At 41.9% G+C, this 24,919-nt stretch overlaps 1 protein-coding gene and 1 long non-coding RNA gene across 20 annotated transcripts in view; one reads left to right on the forward strand and one right to left on the reverse strand.

The window, feature by feature from the left end:
* The window catches only part of LOC134728803 (uncharacterized), a 38,651-nt gene extending 17,443 nt beyond the window's left edge, over window positions 1-21,208 (reverse strand). Inside the window, exons 1-2 of the long non-coding RNA XR_010109626.1 lie at window positions 20,913-21,208; window positions 6,325-6,461 (exon numbers count right to left, since the gene is read on the reverse strand). This is a non-coding gene — a long non-coding RNA (uncharacterized LOC134728803). The remainder of the gene's footprint in view (window positions 1-6,324; window positions 6,462-20,912) is intronic.
* Window positions 1,180-24,919, forward strand: part of LMO7 (LIM domain 7) — a 244,027-nt gene continuing 220,287 nt past the window's right edge. For 11 of the 19 annotated variants that reach the window (XM_063595793.1, XM_024925260.5, XM_063595797.1 and 8 more), the window contains exons 1-2: window positions 1,180-9,417; window positions 10,823-10,872. In XM_063595793.1, the coding sequence (XP_063451863.1) occupies window positions 9,243-9,417; window positions 10,823-10,872 (225 nt within the window). In that variant the 5' untranslated portion in view covers window positions 1,180-9,242. Of the gene's footprint in view, window positions 9,418-10,822; window positions 10,873-21,032; window positions 21,947-24,919 lie in introns of those variants that run through there. The other 8 variants (XM_057299594.2, XM_063595806.1, XM_063595809.1 and 5 more) reach the window with 1 other exon arrangement.

The raw sequence follows: 24,919 nt of genomic DNA on the forward strand, positions 1-24,919 counted from the left end.
TATTTCCCCATTCTATGTGTTGTCTCTTCACTTTGTTGATGGTTCCTTTGCTATGCAGAAGCTTTTTAACTTGATGTGATTCCATTTGGTCATTTTTGCTTTGGTTGCCTGCGGTTGTGAGGTATTTATTACTCAATAAATCTTTGCCCTGTCTAATGTCCTGGAGTTTCCCCAGTGTTTTCTTGTAGTAGTTTCATAGTTTAGGGTCTTAGATTTGTCTCTGTCTTCTTTTTTTTTTGAGACAGAGTCTTGATCTGCTGCCCAGGCTGTAGTGCAATGGTGCTATCTTGGCTCACTGAAACCTCTGCCTCCCAGGTTCAAGCGATCCTCCCACCTCAGCCTCCCGAGTAGCTGGGATTACAGGTCCACGCCGCCATGCCCGGCTAATTTTTGTATGTTTAGTAGAGACAGGTTTTTTGCCATGTTGGCCAGGCTGGTCTTGAACTCCTGGCCTCAAGTGATCTGCCCTCTTCGGCCTCCCAGGGTGCTGGGATTACAGATGTGAGCCACCACACCCAGCCTGATTTAAGTCATTAATTCATTTTGTTTGAATTTTCTATATAGTGAGAAATAGGGGTCTAGTTTCATTCTTCTGCTTTGGATATCCAGTTTTCCCAGCACCATTTACTTAAGATACTGTCCTTTCCTCAATGTATGTTCTTGGCACTTTTGTCAAAAATGAGTTCACTGAAGATGTGCGGATTTGTTTCTGGGTTCTCTATTCTGTTCCATTGGTCTACGTATCTGTTTTTATGACAGTACTCTGCTCTTTTGATTCTATAGCTCTGTAGTATAATTTGAAGTCAGGTACTGTGATTCCTCCAGTTTTGTTCTTTTTGCTCAGGATAGCTATTCTGGGTCCTTTGTGGTTCCATATACATTTTAGGATTTTTTTTTCTATTTCTGTGAAGAATGTAATTCCTATCTTGATAGAGATTACATTGAACCTGCAGGCTGCTTTGGGTAGTATGAACATTTTAACAATATTGATTCATCCAATCCATGAACATGGAATATTTTTCCATAGTTTGGTGTCCTCTTCAATTCCTTTCATCAGTGTTTAATTTTCATTGTAGAGATCTTTATTTGCTTAAGTTAATTCCTAGGTATTTAATTTTATTAGGAGCTATTGTAAATGGGATTACGTTTTTATTTCTTTTTTATATTGTTCACTGTTGGCATATAGAAATGCTACTGATTTTTGTGTGTTGATTTTGTATCCTGCAACTTTACTGTGAATTTATCAGTTCTAATAGTATTGTTATGGAATCTTTAGATTTTTCCAAATATAAGATTGTATCATCTACAAATAAGGAAAATTTGATTTCTTCCTTTCCAGTTTGGATGCCATTTATATCTTACCTGATTGCTGTAGCTAGGACTTTCAGTACTATATTGAATAACAGTGGTGAAAGTGGACATCCTTGTCATGTTCCAGTTCTTAGAGGAAAGGCTTTCAGTTTTTCTCCATCCAGTATGATACTAGCTGTGAGTCTGTTGTATATGGTTTTTATTATGTTGAGGTGCATTCCTTCCATACTCAGTTTTTAAAGATTTTTTTAATCATGAAAGGATGTTGAATTTTATCAAATACTTTTATAGCATCAATTGAAATAATCATATGTTTTCTTCTTCATTCTTTTGATATGATTTATCACATTGATTGATTTGTATATGTGGAACCATCCTTGCATCTTTGGGATAAATCCCACCTGGTGATGATGAAAGAACTTTTTAATGGGTTGTCAAATGTGATTTGCTAGTATTTTGTTCAAGATTTTTACATGAATGTTCATCAGGGATATTGGCCTGTAGTTTTCTTTCTTTCTTTCTTTCTTTTTTTTTTTTGGTCTGGTTTTGGTATCAGGGTATTACTGGCCTGGTAGAAAGAGTTTGGAATTATTCCCACCTCCCCTTATTGTTGGAATAGTTTGAATAGGATTGATACTAGTTTTTCTCTAAATATTTGGGAAAATTCAGCAATGAAGCCACCAGGTACTGGGCATTTCTTTGGTGGGAGACATTTCATTACAGCTTTAATCTCATTACTTGTAATTGGTCTGTTTGGATTTTGGATTACTTCATGGTTCAATCTTATTAGGTTGTATGTGTCTAGGAATTTACCAATTTCTTCTATGTTTTCCAATTTATTGGCATATAGTTGCTGATAGTAACCTCTAATGGTCCTTTGAATTTCTGGCGTATTGGTTGTAATATCTCCTTTTTCATATCTGTCTTTATTTGAGTCTTCTCTTTTTTTATGCAAGTCTGGCTAAAGGTTTGTCAATTTTATCTTTTCAAAAAACCGATTTTGTGTATCATTGATCTTTTTTTATTTGTTTCAGATACATTTATTTCTGCTCCAAACTTTATTATTTCTTCTAATTTTGGGTTCAGTTTGCCCTTGCTTTTCTAGTTCTTTAAGAATAGTTGTTAGATTGTTTATTTGAAGTTCTTCTGCTTTTCTGATGTAGGCACTTAGAGCTATAAGCTTTCCTCTTAGTACTGCTTTTGGTATGTTGTGTTTCCATTATCATTGGTTTCAGTTTTTCAATTTCCTTCTTAATTTCTTCATTGACCCACTAGTCATTCAAGAACACACTTTAATTTCCATGTGTTTGTATAATTTCCAAAATTCCTCTTGTTACTGATTTCTAGTTTTATTTTATGGTGGTCAGAGAAGATACTTGATATTATTTCATTTTTTAAAAATGTTTTAAGACAAACGGTCTATCCTTGAGAATGATCTATGTGCTGAGGAGAAGAATGTGTATACTATAGCTGTTGGATGAAATATTCTGTAAATATCTGTTAAGTTCATTTGCTCTGCAGAGCCCATTAAATCTGATGTTTCTTTGTGGATTTTCTGTCTGGATGATCTGTTCAGTGCTAAAAGAGGGGTATTGTGGTCTCCGGCTATTATTGTGTTAGGGTCTAAATATTTGCTTTGTAAATCTGGGTGCTCCAGTGTTGCATGCATAAATATTTACAATTGTTATATCCTCTTGCTAAATTGACTCCTTTGCTGTTAAATAATGACCTCCTTGTTTCTTTTTATCATTTCTGTCTTGAAAGCTATTTTGTCTAATGTAAGTGTAGGTACTCCTGATCTTTCTTGGTTTCTATTTGCCTGGAATATCTTTTTCCATCCCTTTATATTTAGTCTATGTGTGTCTTTATATGTGAAGTGTGTTTCTTTTAGGCAACAGATTGTTGGGTCTTATTTTTTATCCATTCACCCACTCTGTGTCTTTTGATTGGAGAGTGTAGTCCATTTACACTCAATATTGTTATTGATAAGTAAGGACTCACACCTCCCATTTTATTATTTGTTTTCTGGTTGTTTTGTGGTCTTGTGTTCCTTCTTTCCCTCCTTCCTTCTTTTTAGTGAAAATTATTTTCTCTGGTGGTATGTTTTAGTTTCTTGCTTTTTATGTTTTTCTGTATCCATTGTATGTTTTTTGGTTTGAGATTACAAGCCATGAGGCTTGCAGATACTATCTTATAACTCATTATTTTAAACAGATAACAACTTAACACTCATTGCGTAAACAAGCTAGCAAATAAGCAAAGAGAAAACTAATAAAAATTCTACACTTTTTTCTGCTTGATCAATTCTGCTATTACGAGAATGTATTCTTCAGTATGTTAGTTGCATTTTCCCACTACAGAATTTCTTTCTTTTTTTTTTTTTTGAGATGGAATTTTGCTTTTTCACCCAGGCTGGAGTACAGTGTCACGATCTCAGCTCACTGTAACTTCCGCCTTTTGGTTTCAGGTGATTCTCCTGCCTCAGCCTCCTGAGTAGCTGGGATTACAGGCACCCACCACCATGCCCAGCTAATTTTTATATTTTTAGTAGAGACGGGGTTTCACCATGTTGGCCAGGCTGGTCTCGTACTCCTGACCTGGTGATCCGCCCACCTCACCCTCCCAAAGTGCTGGGATTACAGGCATGAGCCACTGTGCCCAGCCTGTTTTTTTTTTTTCCCCAGATGGAATCTCACTTTGTCACCCAAGCTGGAGTGCAGTGGGGTGATCTCGGCTCACTGCAACCTCTGCCTCCTGGGTTCAAGCGATTCTTCTGCCTCAGCCTCCCGAGTAGCTGGTATTATAGGCATGCACCACCACGCCTGGCTAATTTCTGTATTTTTAGTAGACACAGGGTTTCACCATGTTGGCCAGGCTGGTCTCAAACTCCTGACCTCAAGCGATCTGCCTGCCTCAGCCTCTCAAAGTGCTGGGATTACAGGTGTGAGCCACCGCACCTGGCCCCACTCCAGAATTTCTGCTTGATTCTTTTTAATTATTTCAATTTCTTTGTTAAATTTATCTGATAGGATTCTGAATTCCTTCTGTGTGTTATCTTGAATTTCTTTGAGTTTCCTTAAAACGGCTATTTTGAATTCTCTATCTGAAAGGTCACATATCTCTGCCCTTCCAGGCTTGGTCCCTGGTGCCTCATTTAGTTTAGTGAAGTCATGTTTTCCTGGATTCTCTTGATGCTTGTGGATGTTCATTGGTGTCTGAGCATTGAAGAGTTAGGTATTCGTTGTAGTGTTCAGAGTCTGTGCTTGTTTTCGCCCACCTTTCTTGGAAAGGCTTTCCAGGTATTTGAAGGGACTTGGGTGTTGTGATCTAAGTGGTCACTGCAACCATATCTGCATTAGCCTAGTAACACTGTGGTTCTTGCACACTCATAGAGGTACCACCTTGGTGGTTTTGGATAAGATCTGGAAGACTTCTCTGGATTACTGGGCAGAGACTCTTGTTCTCTTTCCTTACTCTCTCCCAAACAAATGGCCTTCCCCTGCCTCTCTGTTTTGAGCTGCCTGGAGCTGGGAGATGGGTAACACAAGAACACCTGTGGCTACCACCACTGGGACTGTGCTGGGTCAGACCTGAAACCAATACAGCACTGGGTCTTGCCCCAGGCCTGGTGTAACTGCTACCTGGCTACCACCTATGTTTGCTTAAGGCCCTAGGGCTCTACAATCAACAGGTGGCAAAGCCAGCCAGGTTGTGTCCTTCCATTCATGTTAGTGAGTGCCCCTGGGTGCTGGGTGGATCCAGAGATGCCATCTGGGGACCAGGGGATGGAGTTGGAAATCTTAAAATCCAGCTGGTGCTTTATTCTTCTGTGGCTGAGCTGGCACAAAAAACACAAGACAAAGTTCTTCCCACACTTTCCTCCCCTTTTTATAGGCAGGGGAGTCTCTCTCTGTGGCCACCACCACCCCAAGCCTATAGTGAGTACTGCCTGGCTACCACTGATGTTCACTGAAGCCCGAGGGTCTCTTCAATCAGCTTGTGGTTGATTGCTGCCAGGCCTGGGACTTATCCTTCAGGGCAGTGAGCTCCTCTCTGGCCCAGGTCAGGTCCAGAAATGCTGTCCAAGAGCTAAGGCCTAGAATCAGGGACCACAAGAGCCCTCTTGGTGCTCCATCCCACTGTGGTTGAGCGGTACCTAAACTACCCCTTTTACTCTTCCCTTTGTTTTTCTGAAGCAGGAGTCTCTCCTCATACCACCATAGCTGGGAGTGTGCTGGGTCACACCTGAAGCCAGCACATCTCAGAGTCTCACTCAAAGCCCATGGCATGTACTACCTGTCTACTGCTGCTGATTATTCAGGGCCCAAGGGCTTTTTAGTCTTCCCTTCAAGGCAACAGTATCCTTTCTGGCCCAGCATATGTCTAGAAATGTCCTCTGGGAGCTAGCTTCTTACATGGGGGCCTCATGACTCCACCTTGTGCACTATCCTACTGTGGCTGAGCTGGTTTCCAAGTTGTAAGACAAAGTCCTCTACTCTTCCCTTTCCTCAAGTGGAAGGAAGGAGTTTTTCAGAGCTGTGAGCTCTGCTCCCTGGGCTTGGAGGAGGGGTGCTGCAAACCCTCCTTTGGCTGCTCTGGTTGATGTCCCCCACTAAGTCATGTGCCCCTGAAGTCCAGGCTTTGATGCCTGGATCTCCTTTCAAGTTTATTTAGGATTCCAGAGCAGTTGAGCCTGCACTGGCAAAGCTTGCCAGAACTCAAGTTCCAGCCACTGAGATGGATGAATTCACTCTGGCTAGGGCTGGTCTAAATGCTTCCTCTGTGGGCATTGGCTGAGTTCTGTCAAGTGTTGCTTTCCACTGTGACAGGGCAGCACTGAGTTTCAATGCGAAGTCCCATAATCACTGTACTCTCCCTCCCCCAAGCATACAGATTCATTGCTGCTGGGGAATAGGGGAAGGATGGTGTCAGCAATTCAAGACTGTTTTTCCTACCCTCTTCAGCGCCTCTTGCAGTGATTTTAAGTTAAAACAATATACTGTAATTGCTCACCTGATTTTTGGTTCTTATGAAGGTGCTTTTTTGTGTAGATAGTTCTTAAATTTGGTGTTCCTGTGGGGAGGATGATTGGCAGAGGCTTTTATTTGGCCATCTTACTTCTCCAGATCTCTTGAAAGTGACTTCTTTAGCTAAATTAATCAAACATCAGAGAGAAAATGTTTAGAGCAACTTATTCATACGTATTATACATTTTAGAGTTGATGCCTATGGAGATACTGGGGATTTATTGAGTGTATTAGGCCATTCTTGCATTGCTATAAAGAAACACCTGAGACTGGGTGATTTGTAAGGGAAAGAGGTTTAATTGGCTAATGGTTCTGCAGATTCTACAGCTTCTGCAGGCTCTATAGCAATGCTTAGAGGCTTCTAGGGAGGCCTCAGGAAGCTTACAATCATGGCAGAAGGTGAAGAGGGAGCAGGCACATCACATGGTGAAAGCAGGAGCAAGAGAGAGGGTGAGGGGGTGGTACCACACAATTTTAAACAACCAGATCTTGCAACAGCTCACACTTTTGGTGCAAGGACAGCAACAAGAGGATGGTGCTATGCCATTTACGAGGGATCTGTCCCCATGATCCAAACATTTCCCACCAGGCCCCACCTCCAACATTGGGAATTACATTTCAACATGAGATTTTGGCAGAGACAAATATCCAAACTATATCGTTGAGCAACCAACCTGGTTTTAATATGAAACATAGTTGTTCTCAAACTTTTTAACATCAGGAGCCCCTTATACTCTAAAAATTATTGAGCAGCTTAGAGAGTTGTGGATCTCTATTAGAAATTAAAATAACTTTTAGGAATATTTGTTCATTTAAAATGAAAAACAAGCCTATCATATGTTAACATAAATAACATTTTTATAAATTTTTTTTTTTTTTTTTTTTGAGACGGAGTTTCGCTCTGTTGCCTGGGCTGGAGTGCAGTGGTGTGATCTCGGCTCACTGCAAGCTCCGCCTCCCGGGTTCATGCCATTCTCCTGCCTAACCTCCTGAGTAGCTGGGACTACAGGTGCCCGCCACCACGCCCGGCTAATTTTTTGTATTTTTAGTAGAGACAGGGTTTCACCGTGTTAGCCAGGATGGTCTCGATCTCCCGACCTCGTGATCCGCCCGCCTCAGCCTCCCAAAGTGCTGGGATTACAGGCATGAGCCACCGCGCCTGGCCCCAAAAATATTTTCTTAATAAAGTTAGTGAGAAAAGTGGCACTGTTATATTTTTGCAAAATCTCTTCAATATCTGGCTTAAGGAGGACAGCTGTGTTCTCCTATTGATAATGAATAAAGAGTGCTTCCCAGAATTGACAATTCAAGACATCAGTGGTGATCTATATCAAAATGATTTTGAGGATAGTAATTTGAGGACAAGGACCATGTCTTTTGTATACCATTTTATCCTCAGAGTCTAATACAGTTCTTGGCACATAGTAACGGCCAGATATTTGGTAGATGACTAAACTATACTGCAGTGTGTTGAGAAGTGAACAGAAGATATGGATTCAGGAAGTATAGAAACCTCCTTCCTGACACTTGGTTGACAAAAGAAGAGAAATGAGGGGAATGAGGGTGCAGAATCAGCAGACGACTTTTAAAAATAATGTTTTCATATGAGGAAAAAAATAAAAACAAATAGAAATTAAGAAAACAGGAAAGAAGTGGAATAATTAGGAACCTAGGGTGGGGTAGGGTAGCAGGACATTTCAAACATTAATGAGCATATGAGATTCCAGGTCTTGTTAAAATGCAAATTCTGATTCAGCTGGTAAGTGAGGTCTGAGATTGTGCATTTCTAACAAGCACTCAGATAATCTTAAGGCTGTTGGCCCCAGGGTCACACTTATAGTGATTTTCTAGAACCCAGTTGGGGAAGTGAATCTTGGGCAGGAGAAATACACACCTCTTGCATTGAGTTTGGAGATCCCATCTGATATAACTTTTTAAGAAAGAAAAATAATTTTCCAAATATCCAATTGATAAGCTTTCCCACTAAGTGGCTTTCCCACTAAGTGGCTGTGTTATGAAAATTGCTTCACTTTGAAACTTCTGGTCTTGGTAATATAGAATTTCTGTGTTCTCACAGTGCTTGATTGAGAATATGATATTGAGATTATGGCATAAAATATAGTGGCTGTACAAAAAAAAAGACATTATTAGGATCTCTAACAATTATGTAAAAGTCATTGCTTCATGGGTAGAGCTCAAACTTTGGTGTGAGACCTGGTTTTATTCTTGGCACTTACTCTGAGTTGTCTTAGGCAAATTAATACCTTAAGCAAAAATATTCTCATGTACATTTTATATGAGAATTATAAATGAAGTACATAAAGTCCAGCAGTCACAAATGTTATCTATTATTACCATCGTGCTAAGACTGCAATAAGCTATAGTGAAAGTAGTCTCAAAGATTGTTTCATAAATCATCAGATTCACCTAATTTTCTAAAGAATTTAAATAAGGAGATGGAATGAATAGATTGCATTTTGTTTCCATGCACAGGGGAACTGTGCATATTTCTTCTGTGACTCGGAAATGGTTTAACTTTTAAAAATCCCAAAATAGCTGAAGTTAGCAGACATGCAATTTACCAAGGATGATTGGAATTTTGATCTTTCCTGTAATAATACTATACCCAAGCACACTGCTCATTAGGAAAACATTTTTATGTGAATCTTTTACTCTTGGGGGCAAAGAATGCTGTTTTTCTTTTTGATAACTATGTTTATAGAATCTAAATCACCCTGAGCAATTATTTCGACATCTAAAGTTATTATTACCATTCATGTTTCATTTATAGCTATTTGAATTTTGATGAATTTCAATATGGTGCTACAGTGATAGGGCAAGTGCAAATAAGTTCAATATATGCGTACGGTCTAAAGCTATTTTAATTTTTTTATTACAACTGCTATGAAGAAAATTAGGATATGCCATATTTTCACGTTTTACAGTTGGATGTCCTATGATGTTCTCTTCCAGAGAACAGAGCTCGGAGCTCTGGAAATTTGGAGGCAACTGATATGTGCTCATGTCTGCATCTGTGTGGGTTGGCTGTATCTCAGGGACAGAGTCTGCAGCAAAAAAGGTAATAATAGTTCCTTGAATACTTTTATATTATTACTTTGAAAGAACTAAGGCAGAGCATCTCCATTTGGCTTTTCTTTAGGAACACATGTAGGTGGAAAAGAGGTCAGTAGGAAGGCAAGAAGTAAATACTGCAACTGAGATAAAATTAAGTCAACTTTGTAGACTATCCCCGGGAATTTTCTTGTTTTTTCTCTTTTTTCTTTTAAAATTTTTGTGGGTACTTTGTAGGTGCATATATGTATGGGGTACATGAGATACTATGATACAGGCACGGAATGCATAGTAATCACATCATGGAAAATGGGGTATTCATCCCCCTCCCAGGCATTTTCAACCTGAACTTTTGTTGTCAGTAACCACAAGACTGGAAATTTTTAACTCCTTCTTACCAATTTTGTAATCATTGTTGATCTCTTGCACTGGTAGAATATGCCTTGGTAGGAGAAAATATTAAAACAGTATAAGACATGTTGTAGTAAATATTATAACAGCATAAGACATACAAGGTGGTAAGTGCATGCAGAAACATCAACTGAGGTACTCAAAGCCACTTTAGGTTTCTGTGTCCAGTATTATTAAGTCCTGCTGGAATTTGCTTTGAAAAGTCTTTTCTCATTCTTTTTCTAAATCTTGTAATTGTCTGTAAGTACTACCTTCATAATTAAAATGTTTCTACTCTGATAATGCCTTTAAGTACTTTAAGAACTATAAGTCTAGAGCTCTTTCAGGGGATCAAACCAGAAATGGATGCTTAGGGCAGGTGTCACACTGATTTACGACCACTCTCCTAACCTGACATTAGATATATTCAATAGATCTGGCAGTAAGTGTAGTGCATACTAATGGGTCTTGATTTTCAATAATTTCATTATGCATAAGAAGATTTTATTGTGTTTTATTGCATTGGCTGAATATATCAGGATACCAACTGAAAGCAGATCTTAAAGTTAATAACTCCAGCTTTTTTTGGTTTAGTATTCGATAAACTTCTCTTAGGCCACTAGGGCTTAATGAACAAAATACCTCTTTGGCAAAGAATTTTGCAGGCACAAAATGTTACTATAAAATTATTTTGTTGAAGAAACTAAAATGAAGGACTAATTTGATATTGCAGTTATTTAAAAAATGATATGAAATTCCTGCAAACCACTAGAAAAGCAAAAATAATTCTAAGTGCCTCTAAAATTTAAACTTAAAATATTGTTACTATTTTATTGGGCATATAATTGTGTTTGACTCTTTTGGGGACCAGCATTTATTTATTTTGGCATCTCTACTAAATAGTATCATGCTTTGGAATTTCAGTAAAATATTTGTTGTTGCTCAATAAATATTTGTTGATTACTTTTCATTTTTTTTCTCTATTGGTTTTTTAACTTTCCTAATCATGACTTTTTACACAGATATAATTTTGAGGACTGAACAAAATTCAGGAAGGACTATTCTCATTAAGGTAATATTTTTCTGTATTTTCTAAGGCAGAATCAGAAAGGCCAAAGCGTTTTTTTCTTTTTGATACGGAGTCTTGCTCTGTTGCCCAGGGTGGAGTGCAGTGGTGCCATCTAGGATCACTGCAACCTCTGCCTCCCGGGTTCAAGTGATTCTCGTGTCTCAGCCTCCCGAGTAGCTGAGATTACAGGTGTATGCCACCATACCAGGCAAATTTTTGTACTTTTGTAGAGACAGGGTTTCTCCATATTGGCTAGGCTGGTTTGGAACTCATGACCTCAAGTTATCCACCCACTTCAGCCTCCCAAAGTGCTGGGATTACAGGCATGAGCCACTGTGCCTGACCAAGCATTAAAAAAAAAATAATTAAATTGGTAATTTATTTTAGGTATCATCAAGTAAAATTTTTCTTTCAAAACAATGAAAACTTTGGCTGCTGAAATTTACCAATTTAGATTTGTTTTCAGAAATGTTATGGGGAGATAAAAATTACTGAAATCTGACTGTGGTGTAACTAGGAAGGTGATGTGATGGGTAATGCTCTTTTTCCCAGCCTGTTCTACTAGTGGGAGAATACAATCAGTTTATAATGCATAGTAACCAGGTGTCTTTTGGGTATTCCTAAATATTCAACCTTTTGGAGTTACACCTCCTTTAATTTTCAAATAGAATGCTTTGAATGACGATCCCAGTCTTCCTCCAGTATCTCCATGGATTATCAAGAGTGTACCTATCTCCAGCCATCTCTGCTTCAATGGTTTGCTTCTGCTGAATTCTCAATTTCTATTTCAGTCTCCTCATCTATGACAGACAGTGATCCTTCCCAGGTAGCACTTTGCCTCTGGTTGGGTGTTGGCATACCCTCCAGGTGCCATAAAGTAGAGCTATGTATCCACCTTTACTGAGGGTTTCCACACTTCAGGAGAAAATTGGAATACAGCAATGCTCAGCACTACTGTAAACCTGTATTTTGAATATGACTATTTCCAAAATCTAAGGCAAAAACATTAGATGCTTTGCAGCTTTATCCAGCTTCCTAGCCTCTCTGCTCTATGTCAAGGTCCACCTTCTCTCATTTGTAGGAGAGAGCACCTTTCATAAAAGTTTCATAGGGCCAATTTCCCCCTTACTTTAAGAATATTTTACTCACTACCTGAAGGACTTGTTTTTACTCTGGAACTTATGAGAACTTCATGTTCAGAGAAACCCCACCTGTATTAGTCTGTTTTCAAGCTGCTGATAAAGACATACCTGAGACTGGGCAATTTATAAAAGAAAGAGGTTTAATGGACTTACAGTGCCACGTGGCTGGGGAGGCCTCACAATCATGGTGGAAGGTGAAAGATGTGTCTCACATGGCATCAGACAAGAGAAGAGAGCTTGTGCAGGAAACTCCCGTTTTTAAAACCATCATATCTTGTGAGACTTACTATCACGGGAACAGCACAAGAAAGACCCACTCCCATGATTCAATTACCTCCCATCAGGTTCCTCCCATGACACATGGGAATTGTGGGAGTTACAATTCAAGATGAGATTTGGGTGGAGACACAGCGAAACCATATCAACACTCTTAGACACAAGGATCCACACAGGATTACATATTCTAGAGTCTGAGTTGTAGTAGAAGTGATGGGAACAGTGGTGAATATCTATAGCACAACAATATAGGATGGTGGTCGGCATGAGAAATGCTGCCTGTGTTGAGGTTTCTCAGCCAGTAGGAAGTAATCATGGCCTTTTTTATTCTTCCTGATTTCTTTTGGTCTTCTCTGAGTACCTTTTGAATAAAACACATTCACACAAGATCTCCCAAGGTCAAACATTTATTCTCAAGGATTGGACAGTCTAAACACATAATAAAGGACAGAGACATTTCTCTAAGGCAAATATGTCTAGCAAAGAATTTCTCTTTTCCACAGTAAATAGCCTTTTATATTTATGCAGTATTATTTCTGGCCTTTCTTCTCATATTCTTCTGATTATCTAGACCACGCCCAGAGACCTATCTCCGCAGAAGTCAAATAGAGACTATGACAGCACTTCTTTAAATAATAGAGGCTGATAGCCCTTTGAGTATGTAAAGGTCCAGCAGAAGATGCGTGTGTGTGTGCATGTGTGTGTGTGTGTGTGCATGTGCGTGTGTGTGTGTGGTTTTGATTCATATTAAAGTCTTAGGCAGGGCTTCCTCTCCAGTTGATTTTCTCAGTAAGCATAAATGAAGCTGTAGATAGATGTCTTCTCCCTCTGTCCAGACAAAGCCTTAAGGTCACAGATTTGCTTTTTTGGAATTTCAGTTACGTGAGTTTGGAGTAGTTTGGCCTCACTGGTCTATTTCTGTCCACGAAGACCAAAGAGATTTATAGTAGAGTCATGGATAGAACATTCCTAGTCCAAGAGCTTGGGAGAGACTTTGATGGTTTACTTTAGAGATCATCTGGTGTTGTTCATGATCCTTATGAACATTCTGAACTGATCTTCATGTTCAGGGAAACTCCATTACCTTGTTTCATAGGGAATCTTCTGATGGATCTGGCTCCAAGGCTTCCCTTTTCTCCTATAATTATTTTCAGCTCTTGAGGAAGTACCAGACCTGTCTTGGTACACACGAAGATTTCAAGGCCATGCTGAAGCTGTGAAGACCAGCCAAGAACTTCATTTCATAGCTGTTTGTAAGGTTTCTTCACATTGTGTAGAGGTGAGGGTGAGGTTCGCTTAAGATCACTGTGCTCTTACAATGGAGGCCCAGATTAACAATAATGGTAAATCTAGGAATACAACTTGGTCTCTTATCTCCAGGCCAGTCAGTCCTGTACTCTTTAATCCTTTCCTTTAAAAAATGTTTTTGAAAATTTTATTGTGGTAAACATGAGATCTACTGTATTAGTCCGTTTTCACACTGCTGATAAAGACATACCCGAGACTGGGAAGAAAAAGAGGTTTAATGGGACTTATAGTTCCACATGGCTGGGGAGGTCTCAGAATCATGGTGGGAGGTGAAAGGCACTCCTTACATGGTGGCAGCAAGAGAAAATGAGGAAGAAGCAAAAGCAGAAACCCCTGATAAACCCATCAGATCTCGTGAGACTTATTCACTATGACGAGAATAGCAGGGGAAAGACCGGCCCACATGATTCAATTACCTCCCCCTGGGTCCCTCCCAGAACACATGGGAATTCTGGGAGATACAATTGAAATTGAGATTTGGGTGGGGACACAGCCAAACCATATTGTCTACCCTCTTAACATATATATATATATATATAAATTTTTTTGAGACAGGGTCTCACTCTGTCACCCAGGCTGGAGTGCAATGGCACAATCTCAGCTCACTGTGACATCTACCTCCCAGGCTCAAGCCATCCTCTCACCTCAGCCTTCCAGGTAGCTTGGACCAGAGTTGCACGTCACCACACCTGGCTAATTTTTGTATTTTTTTGTAGAGACGAAGTTTCGCCATGTTGCCCAGGCTGGTCTCGGACTCCCAAGCTCAAGCAATCCACCCACCCCAGCCTCTCAAAGTGCTGGGATTACAGGCATGAGCCACCGCACTCAGCCAATATATTTTTAAGTGTATGATACATTATTGTTGACCATAGGTAGTATTCTTTCCTTTTTGAAGCTAAAATATTACTGCTATCCACCTTGTAGTCATAGACTAGGGGAATGAAGGGGTTATTATAAAAATTGTAGTTTAAACTTCTATAGGAAGTATAAATTTCCTCTAATGTATGGGTTGTTTCCTCGCTGAGTCCAATTTCAGAATGTAAACAAGAATTGCAATTACAATTCTAAAGTACAGATGGTCCTCCAACTTATGATTTTTTGACTACGATGATGCAAAAGAGATGCACATTTAGCCAAAACCGTACTTAAGAGTATCCATACAACCATTCTTTCACTTTCAGTGCAGTAGTCAATAAATTACATAAGATATTCAACAACTTATTATAAAATAGGCCTTGCATTAGATGATTTTGCCCAACTGTAGGCTAATGTACGTGTTGTGAGGATGTTTAAGGAGGCTAGACTAAGCTATAATGTTTGGTAGGTTAAATACTTAACAATATTTTCAACTTATAATGGGTTTATCAAAAGTAACCCCATCATAAGTTGAGGAGTATCTGTATTAATAATATAGTGCATACTGTGCTTAAATATTTTTCCCTGCCTTTTTAGCAAAACAATTTGAATTGATAGTAAGGCTATTTCTCTTACCAAATAAAGTTAATGAGAGATCAGGTGGAAATTCTTTACCAAAACATAAACAAACACACACACACACACACACACACAAATAAATGTATTTTAGGGAAAACTGGACTTGACTATTTTTATCTTTGATTATCCTTACTAAAGATATCCTAGGGAAAACACAGACTTTATTTTTTTTTCGTTTCATGGGCTTCAGGAAGAGAAGCTTAGTAAACATACATTCTCTCCTTCCTCTTTCCCAGAAGCTGCAATAGTTTATTTTAAAGCTAATTCTAGGGTAGGTCCTTTTGATCTCACTGCTATCACTTAGAGAATTAGCATGTGGTTTTGCAATTCTAGCTAGAATGGGGGACCTTTAAAAAAGGTCTTGGATTTATGTGAAATGATTTTAGTTCAATGATAGGAAACCCCTCTACTTGTTAAAAAAAACACAAAAACCTCAAAAAAAGCTCTTAAGATCTTTATAGTAGGAAGAAAACCAACTGCTTTTCAAATTATGGGGTTGGTCCCATGTTTTGAAAGTTACCGTCTCAGTTGATCTCTTAATGAGATGTCTGTATACATGAGACAAATGTCGATAAGAACTTGAGGGCTTCTCATCTATCCCTTCTCAGTTAACAATCCAGTAGCTTCAGAAGACAAATTTAGGACCCTTGCCTTTGTCCACTGGGTGAAGCATTCATCATCCTAAAGCTGCACTGGAAACTTCCTGGAGGTTTGTCTTCTTTTTGGAGGAGTGTTCTGATATGGGATTCACTTTGTTTTTTTCCTTTTGCTTTCTGGTGCATACATGTGTTCCCTCTTATGTTCATTTCTTAATCATTATCTGTAACATTTTGGCTTCCTTTTCCTCTGGCTTTGATTTCCAAGTATGGAATTGAACCTTCTTGTCTGAATACCATTATGTAAGTACTGACAACATCACATCTTTTTATTACTGACACTGAAGGATGTATTTTTTGTGGGTAGAAATGGGGTAGAGATGGGATAGGTATAATTCTTATTAAACATATTTTTAATCTACCTTCTAGGAGTCCTTCTTTGTGTTAACTAAGCTGTCATATAAGCATGAGAAATACACACATAATCCATATATTGGTTATTTCTGAACTTATAAGGGCAGACACTTTTTTGAATCATAACCAATCAAAGTACAAAATTCAGTTCTTTTATTAGAAGAACTCCCAGTATATCTGTTTCTTCTTTCAATTATTTCCAGCCAGCAGGACCTCTTCTCTTATAATCTTTGCCCACACACCATTCAGCCCCATCCCTTCTTCCTTTACAACACAGAGTAGCCTTTTTCTGCCCAATTCATCCTAACTCCTCTCCACCCTACCCCACCACTTGCTGCAAGAAACTTGGGCCTAAGGTTCACTTTTACTGTAGAAAAGCATTTTCTAACAAAGCCAGTTTCTTTGTGTAGAACAGTTGTCCTCGACAGGGGCTGATTTGCCCCCAGGGGACGTCTGGCAGTGTCTGGAAACGTTTTTGGTTATTACTTCTACTACAGGGAAACTGCTGGCTTCTAGTGGGTAGGGGCCAGGGATCCTGCTAAACATCCTATGATGCACAGGACAATCCCCATAACAAAGAATTATCTGACCCAGATTGTCAATTGCCTTTCTGTTGAGAGACCCTCCTGTAAGGAAATTCTTGTATCAGTGGCACTAAGCAATCATATTTTCTACTCTGCTGTTATCAATGCTTTATTAATTCTATACATTAAGTTATAGGTTTTACATATACACACTCCAGTTAATAAACAGTTGTTGAATACTAGATATGTGTCAGGCACCAAGCCAGGCACTCTTAAATTGCTTATGGTTCAGTGAGGAAAAGAGGCAATATAATACCTTGTGAAAGGGGCTATGATTGCATAAAGAAGATATGCCTCACCTCGCTCAGGAGGATCTGCTAAGCTTTTTGATTTCTGAGAAGGAAGAGGCCTGAATTGAGCCTGGAAGAATAGGTAAGAGAAAGCAAGGCAAAGGAAGGGAGAGAAACACATTTCTGGAAAAGGGAGAAGCACAGGTCAAGTCGTGGTTAGAGAAGCGGGAAGGAGCAGATCCTGAAGGACACCACTTAATGTGCTGGCAATTGTCAGATGGTTTTTAAAGGCCACTGGGAGTCCTTTAAAGAGGGGTTAATTGGGGCAGGAGTGGGGAGTGTGTTGGTGGTTTAAGAGTTAGATTTCAAGAAGGTCATCACTGTTTCTGAAATCTAGCTGAGCGCTAATGAGAGACTTAACTAAGGTAGTAGAAATAAAATTGACACGACAGGGAATGGAGTTGGCATGAGAGACCAAAAAGTCATGCATGACCCTCAAATTTTAGGCATGGTACCATTTACCAAATCAGGAAAGGCAGGAGGGGACTGAAGGTTGTGGGATGAGGTAGAAGTCAAATTTGGACATACTGTCATCCCTCAGGATTTGGGGGAATTTGTTCTAGGACCCCTGTTCATACGAAAACCCACAGATTCTCAAGTCCCTCATATAAGATGATATAGTATTTGCATAAAACCTACACAGTCTTCCCATATACTTTAAATCATCTTTAGATTACTTATATTACCTAATACAATGTAAATACTATGTAGTTATACTGTGTTTTTTAACATTTGTGTTATTTTTAATTGTTGTAATTTTTCATTGTTTCCCTTACTCCCTACACCCAGATCCATAGTTGGTTGAATCTGCAGATATAGAACCTGTAGATATGGAAACCCAGTTTTATTTTTGTATCATACAGATTTTCTCATTTATAAAAGTAATATACATGTCTTTTGTAAAAACACTTGGAAAAAAGAGAGAAGTACAAAATCTCCACTTGGAAATAGCCACTGTTGGCGGCTGGGCACAGTGGCTCATGCCTGTAATCCCAACACTTTGGTAGGCTGAGGCGGGTGGATTGCTTGAGTTCAGGAGTTTGCAATCAGCCTGGGTAACATGATGAAACACCGTCTCTACAAAAAATACAAAAATTACACCAGGCATGGTGGCATGCATCTGTAGTCCCAGGTACTCGGGAGGCTGAGGTGGGAGGATCACTTGAGCTCGGGAGGCTGAGGTTGAAATGAGTGCCACTGCATTCCAGCCTGGGTGACAGAGTGAGACCCTGTCTCAAAAAACAAAACAAAACAAACAAAAAAGAAATAGCCACTGTTAAAAGTTCAGTGATGTTTTTCCCAAATTGTTCTATGTGGCCAAAATTAAACATTTAAAAAATACAAACCCAGATAAGGTGCTTTATACACTGCCTGTTTTCTTTTGTCTTTTTTTTTTTTGTATTTTTAGTAGAGACGGAGTTTTGCCATGTTGGCCCAGCTGGTTTCGAACTCCTGACCTCAGGTGATCCACCTGCCTTGGCCTCCCAAAGTGCTGGGATTACAGGCGTGAGCCACCGTGCCTGGCCTGCCTTTTTTCACTTTGCAATATATTTTAACTCTTTCCCTGTGCCACTGAATGTCCTTTTACTTTTAATTATTATTATTATTATTACTTTTTGAGACAGAATCTCTCTCTGTTGCCCAGACTGGAGTGCAGTCATGCAATCTTGGCTCACTGCAACCTCTGCTTTCCGGGTTCAAGCAATTCTTAGGCCTCAGCCTGCCAAGTGGCTGGGATTACAGGCACGTGCCACCATGCCCAGCTAATTTTTGTATTTTTAGTAGGGGTTTCACCATGTTACCCAGGCTGGTCTTGAACTGCCGAGCTTGAGCAATCTACCCGCCTTGGCCTCCCAAAGTGCTGGGATTACAGGCGTGAGCCACCGCAACTGGCCTCCTTTTACATTCTTAATGACTGCACAATATCTCACTATGGAGGAACCATAATTTACTCCATCATCTCTATTGTTGGGGGTTTTGGTAGCTTTGGGATTCTCATTCTTAACATGTCATGCTTGATGCCATCACAGGTTGAGTCTTTAGAAGCTGACAGAAATGGCATTGGAGGTATAAGATATTAACTAGGGCTGGATCCCTGTGAAAGGAAGAGGGAAGAAGCAGGGGTGGGTGAGGGAGAAGGTGAACTGTGGTACAGTCCTGCAGCCTCAGCAGACCCCAGGGTCTACTGTAAAGGCCTATCAGTGTTGTCCCATTGGGTGGAAATGGCTGGGCTTTTATAATCTTAAGTCATTCACTGACCAGATGAGGGCTGTCCTGGGAGGGGAAGGACCTCACGTGAGGCTGCACTCTGCAGCTGAGGCCAACTTTGAAGGAGCTGATAGCTGGGGGTATCTGTTGACCACACTCTCCAAGGCTGGGCAGCAAGTAGCAAGTCCTCCTGTGAAGCAAGTCCTCATATGACACTCCTATGGGGCATCTCTGTGTCTACCGCCGTTACTCATTCTGTGCATATATGTTTGCTTAGGTCCTTGGTATAAATTCCAAGAAGTGGAATTGCTGGGACAGAGTGTGGGCATTTGAAAAACTTTTTATATTTATTGCCCAGTGACCTCCCAGAAAGATTGTACCCCTTTCTCCCATCAAGAGTTCATCACTAATGCATCAATACATGACAATTGTACTGTTTTACATTTTTAAATATTGAAAGGTATCTCAAATTCCTTTGAAAAATAAATACAAATTTTGATGTTTTATTGTTGTGAATTTCATCTCAAACTCCTAAGGCAGGTGCTGTACCTTTCTCTATAGAGCTGTAGAAATCTTTCCAGAAGGGTAAAACATTCTAATGACTGATATTAGGAGGGAAACCCCGTCTCTCCAAAAAAAATACAAAAAAATTAGCCAGGCGTGGTGACGGGCGCCTGTAGTCCCAGCTACTCGAGAGGCTGAGGCAGGAGAATGGCGTGGACCCGGGAGGCGGAGCTTGCAGTGAGCCGAGATTGCACCACTGCACTCCAGCCTGGGCGACAGAGCGAGACTCCTCAAAAACAAACAAACAAACAAGAACTTTGGGAGGCCGAGGTGGGTGGATCACCTGAGGTCAGTTCGAGACCAGCCTGGCCAATATGGTGAAACCCCGTCTCTACTAAAAATATAAAAACTAGCTGGGCATGGTGGTGGGCGCCTGTAATCCCAGCTACTCGAGAGGCTAAGGCAAGAGAATTGCTTGAACCCAGGAGACAGAGGTTGCAGTGAGCCGACACGGTGCTACTGCACTCCAGCCTCGGCAACAGTGAGACTCCATCTCAAAACAAAACAAAACAAAACAAAAACAAACAAAGTAAATACAATTTAAAAAATTAAAAAATAAAACCCTCCAGCAGAAAAGGTGATACATAAGGCAAAAGGCAAACAGTTGTTAAATACAGACGCTAGGTTTTAGATAGTATTCTACTAGTCTCTGCTCTGTATCTGACGTTTTTCTTCATAAAAACAACCAGAAAAATAAGAACAAGAGTTTGCTTTCCTTTCAGCAGAGTAAGAACCGGTCTTTATCTTCCTCCAAAGATGAAGCCATCAACCTGTGGCCTGGATAGTGCCTCAGGAGCGTGGAGTGAGGGACCAGGGAGCTCAGACAGATGAGTAGGCTCCTTTGCGGAGACCTGATTTGAGCACTGGTGTGAAAAAGACCCGCGCAAGCCGACCCGTGTGCCTCCCGCCCCCCCCCAACCCCCCGGCCCTGCACACCTACCCAGGGCCGCGGCGGATACCGCATAACCTGCCACCTCGCTGTCCCCTGAGTGTCCTCAAACCACGAAGGGTGGGAATTTTGACGCTCAGCGCGAGGGCGATCATCAAACGGCCTAAACTGGGCTGAGCGGGCGGGAAGTGGGGAATGCAAGCAACCCTCCAGCTTGCTCGAACCCTCAGCGGCGAGCCGGGGTGGAAGAGCAGGGACCCTCCTTCCACCGCACCCACCTGGAAGCCGGGCGGAGCGGGGCCGAACTCCGCCGGGGGGAAGCGGCAGCACGTGCCAAGGCCACGACCCTCCTCTGCCGCCGGGAGGGCCCGGCCGCCTCAGGGGGCGGGGAGCGTGGGAGGGGACGGCGCGCACCTGGCGGCGGGGCCGGATCGCGGCGGGAGAGCGGGTAGCGGGCTCGGCTGGCGGGGGCTCAGGTGAGGGCGGCGGGCCGCGCTCCCCAGCGGGGGAGGTTTCTTGGCCGGGAAAGGTACAATTGTGTGCAGCTATTCCTGGTATGTCAAGCGGGCCGGGCGGCCGCGAGCCGGGAGGGGCGCCGCTCTCAGGGGCCCGGGAGAGGGCAGGGGCCAGGCGGGCGGGTGCGGGAAGGATGCGGGCGCGGGGGCGCATCCCCTCGGGGCGGAGCCGCGGGCTGTGCGGGAACCCCAGCGGGGCCCGGGCCGCGGCCCCTGGCGGACTGTGGCATCTCCCGGGCCAGACAGTCTGACCACAGAGGCGGCCGCGGCCGGGAGCCCGGGGAGCCACGGGAGGGGCAGACGGAAGCGGCGACTCGGCGGGCCCCGGGAGGGCGGTGGGGTGGGCCGGGGCGGGGCCACCGCGGGGAGGACGGCGGCGGCGCTGCGACTTTTGAAGTCCAAACTGTCGTCGGGGCTGGTGCCGCGCGCTGCCGCTGGGCACCCGCTTCGCTTCCCGCGTCCTGCCTGACTGCCCGGGTCCCCGCGGGCCTTGGGTCGCTTTCAGGAGTTTAGAGAAAGCCAGGTCTTCACGTTCGTGTAGGTTCGAGACCTTAACGAACTGCAGAGCGCAACAAAGGGAACTAGAGCCCCGGCGCCTTCGCAGCCGGAGCGGAAGCCGGAGTTGTGGGAGGCCCGTGTGCCCTCCCCGCCCGTGGGGCCCAGACGCGCGGGGACACCCCCTCCCCTCCACGCATCCCGAGTCTCTCTCTCCCTCCCTTGTCCTAGCCATGGAAGGGCTGGAGGAGGCAGAGGCCAACTGCTCCGTGGCGTTCGCCGAGGCTCAGAGATGGGTGGAGGTGAGTGCCTTTCACTGCTTTCCCTTCCGCAGGTGTTGACTGCCTCGGGGCGGTCGTCGCGAGGTGACTGCAGCCCCAGTCACTCTGCACTTTAGCCTCCTTCGGCGACCCAGCCGGCGTGAAGAAGCTGGTTTGCTTGTGCACTTTTGGGGACTCTGCGGGTTCTGCCGCTCCTGCATCTTATGTCCCGCTTAGATTGGCGCTGCCCTAACCCCCGCCCCCCGACGGTGTCACTGGCTTCCTAGGGCAGAGGTGGGCGTTCGCCTGCCGGCATCGCGCGTCCCGGAGGAGCAGCGCAGTCCGCCCTGGCTCGCCCGGGGCGTCTCTGCGGGGCACAGCCCAGAGCGCGCGGTGCAGAGCTGGGCCAGGGTTCTCGGGTGCATTCCCTCGGGGTGCCTAGAAGTGGGGATGCTCACCTTATACCTGAGAAGCCAGTGTATTCAGTGTGGAGGGGGGGAGCGGAAAAGAAGGGTGGGTGGGAGGGCAGGTGGAGGAGGTAACACACCGAAGGCCCACCTGGAAGGATGATTTCTCTGGGGCCGCATCCAAGCCCAGGGGGTAGGGGCCGGGGCATGTGCTTTTTCATTTTCGGCTTTGATGAGACTGAGATCCTAGGATCATTCGCTGAAGAGCTGTTACCCTCCCAGCTGTGCCTCACAGACAAGATCTTCCATTCCCTTCTTTCACCCTGAAAAAGAGCGGGTCTCTTCATTAACGCCTTGGGGCTACATTTATCTGTAGAAGGTTAACATCAGGACTTCTAGCCGTTATTCCACTGGACGCAAAAGATGACTTTTAAAACGAGGCAAAAGTCTTCCAAGCAGATGTGAATCAGGAACAACTGCTGAAAATTGTGGCGTGCACAAGCCCTGCAGTCATTTAGGAGTTATTGATGCCACGTGCTGGTTTAGTTAACATATTTAAAACTTCGAATTAGGCTTAAAGATTATTCCACGGAAAAAACTACATGTTTAAGAATTCCAAAGCGAACAATACTTGAAAATAATGTATTTTTCCTTAAAGAAATACATGTATGTGTGTGGAAAGAAAGAATAAATTACATTTCTTACGCTAAATAAAGGAATGTGAAATGTGAGTAGCATTAACCACGGGACAGTAGGGAGGTCTAAGGAATGAGCTTTTAGTGTCTTTTTAGATTGAAACTTTGAGCTGGTCTGAAGGTGACTTAGAAAGATGTGAAGGGAGGGGCATGGGAAGTTGAGAGAAGAATAAACGCTGTATTTTGAATTGAAATGAGAGTGGAAAAATTCCAGCAATATAGTTAAGAGAAATAACTTCCCTCATTCATAAACTTTGAAAAGCCAAGACTTCCAACTGTAATTTTCCATTAGCAGTGTGTGTTCTGCATAATTTTAGAAAACAAACTTGCCATTTTGTGTTTGAGTGTTGGGGAGTGAAGGAGGGAGAAGGGGAGACGTGGGGACATGTTTTGGTCATACATGGCTTCTGTGTGGAGTTTGCATCTGCGTGCTTTGTATTTGCTTCAGGAAACATGAATAGGAATGATTCCACACCCTTCCCTTTTTTTTTAGTATGCACATTTTGGAAAACGATGAATTCCTTTTTTGTCCCTGCTTGCTCATAATTATGTAGGTTTTCTCCAAGAAATTTGTATGTAATGAATGGGGGGAAAGTGTATTGTGATAAAAGATATCATTGCGCATATTACATGTGGTCTGTTTTCACTCTCATCGCAGTCTATGTAAAGGTGTTTATCAGCAATGATTTGGCACCTCTATAATGTATTTTGTTCATCGTTAGCAGAGAGCTGGATCTTCCTAAAGGTACTGTCAATCCTTTTAATATAGTTAATATAATTAAATTTTTTTTTCATCCCACTTGGAACAAGGCAGTATGTTTGCCTTCATTGTGTATATATGAGTAATTTACATGTTCAGATACTTTTAGTATACTCTGGGCATTTGAAATGACCACAGTGTGCTCACTGTTAGGGCTATTTTGTTTCTCCAGTGTCCACATCTATCTCTCTTGTCAGCTTTGCCTTTGCCACCAAAGCACATATTTTAAAATATTGTTCTTGCCAAAAGAAGCAGGATGAATGACTCTGTCATCATCACAACCTCTTTAAGAACCCCTAATCTGAAGATAAAAGGTTGATTCCAATGTGTATTTGTAAAGTATTCTTTCCCCTGCTTGCTGATAGTCTTGCTACATTTTGCCCTATTCCTTTACACATTACTGAAATATAGGAGGGTTTTTAAGTGTATATATTGTATATGTATGTACATATATACATATGTATTATAATATATGTTCTATCTGTATTACATATAATCTACTTATATTCGCAACTGCAGCTTTGAATACCCCAAAGTCAACTCCAATAACCTTGTAAAGTTTTGAATGATGACTGGACTCCATGTCAGCATCTCCTTGTCATTTCCATTTTCTATCTGTGATTTTTAGTAGCTAATGTGTTATTCTCACAACCAAAGTTTATTTTTTAGAGTGGAGGAGGAAGAGTGAGGTAAGAGCTAGTGGTTGTTATTCTGCCAATTATGATCACTTTATGAATCTTGTTTTTACTTATTTCAAATTGTACTTATATACTTGAGTATATATAAAAATTGGTGTGTCTACTCATGCTAATTTTGCAATTCAAAGCAAATGTAGGAAAGCTACCCTTTAAGATCGCTCAACATAATGATATTGGATTATTACATAGTTGGAAAGGCTGTTTGATACATTAATAATGTAGCAGGGCTGGTTTATGATTAAACACTAGTTTAAAACCAAGTAATGGTTTGAAGGCAAAGGCAGAGGAGAAGCTTGATTCTAGCAAGGCTACGCAGTGGCTGATGACGTGGTGGAAAATACAGCCTGGACTCTAATTTTAGGCCTCTTCTGCAGTACCTTTTAATTTTCTATGCCTAATAGTTGCCTTTGTCTCTCTGTTTTGGGTCATCCGAAAGCCATGTGGTAAACAGACAA

Source organism: Pan paniscus, chromosome 14 (assembly GCF_029289425.2).
Source record: "Pan paniscus chromosome 14, NHGRI_mPanPan1-v2.0_pri, whole genome shotgun sequence".
Taxonomy (NCBI): domain Eukaryota; kingdom Metazoa; phylum Chordata; class Mammalia; order Primates; family Hominidae; genus Pan; species Pan paniscus.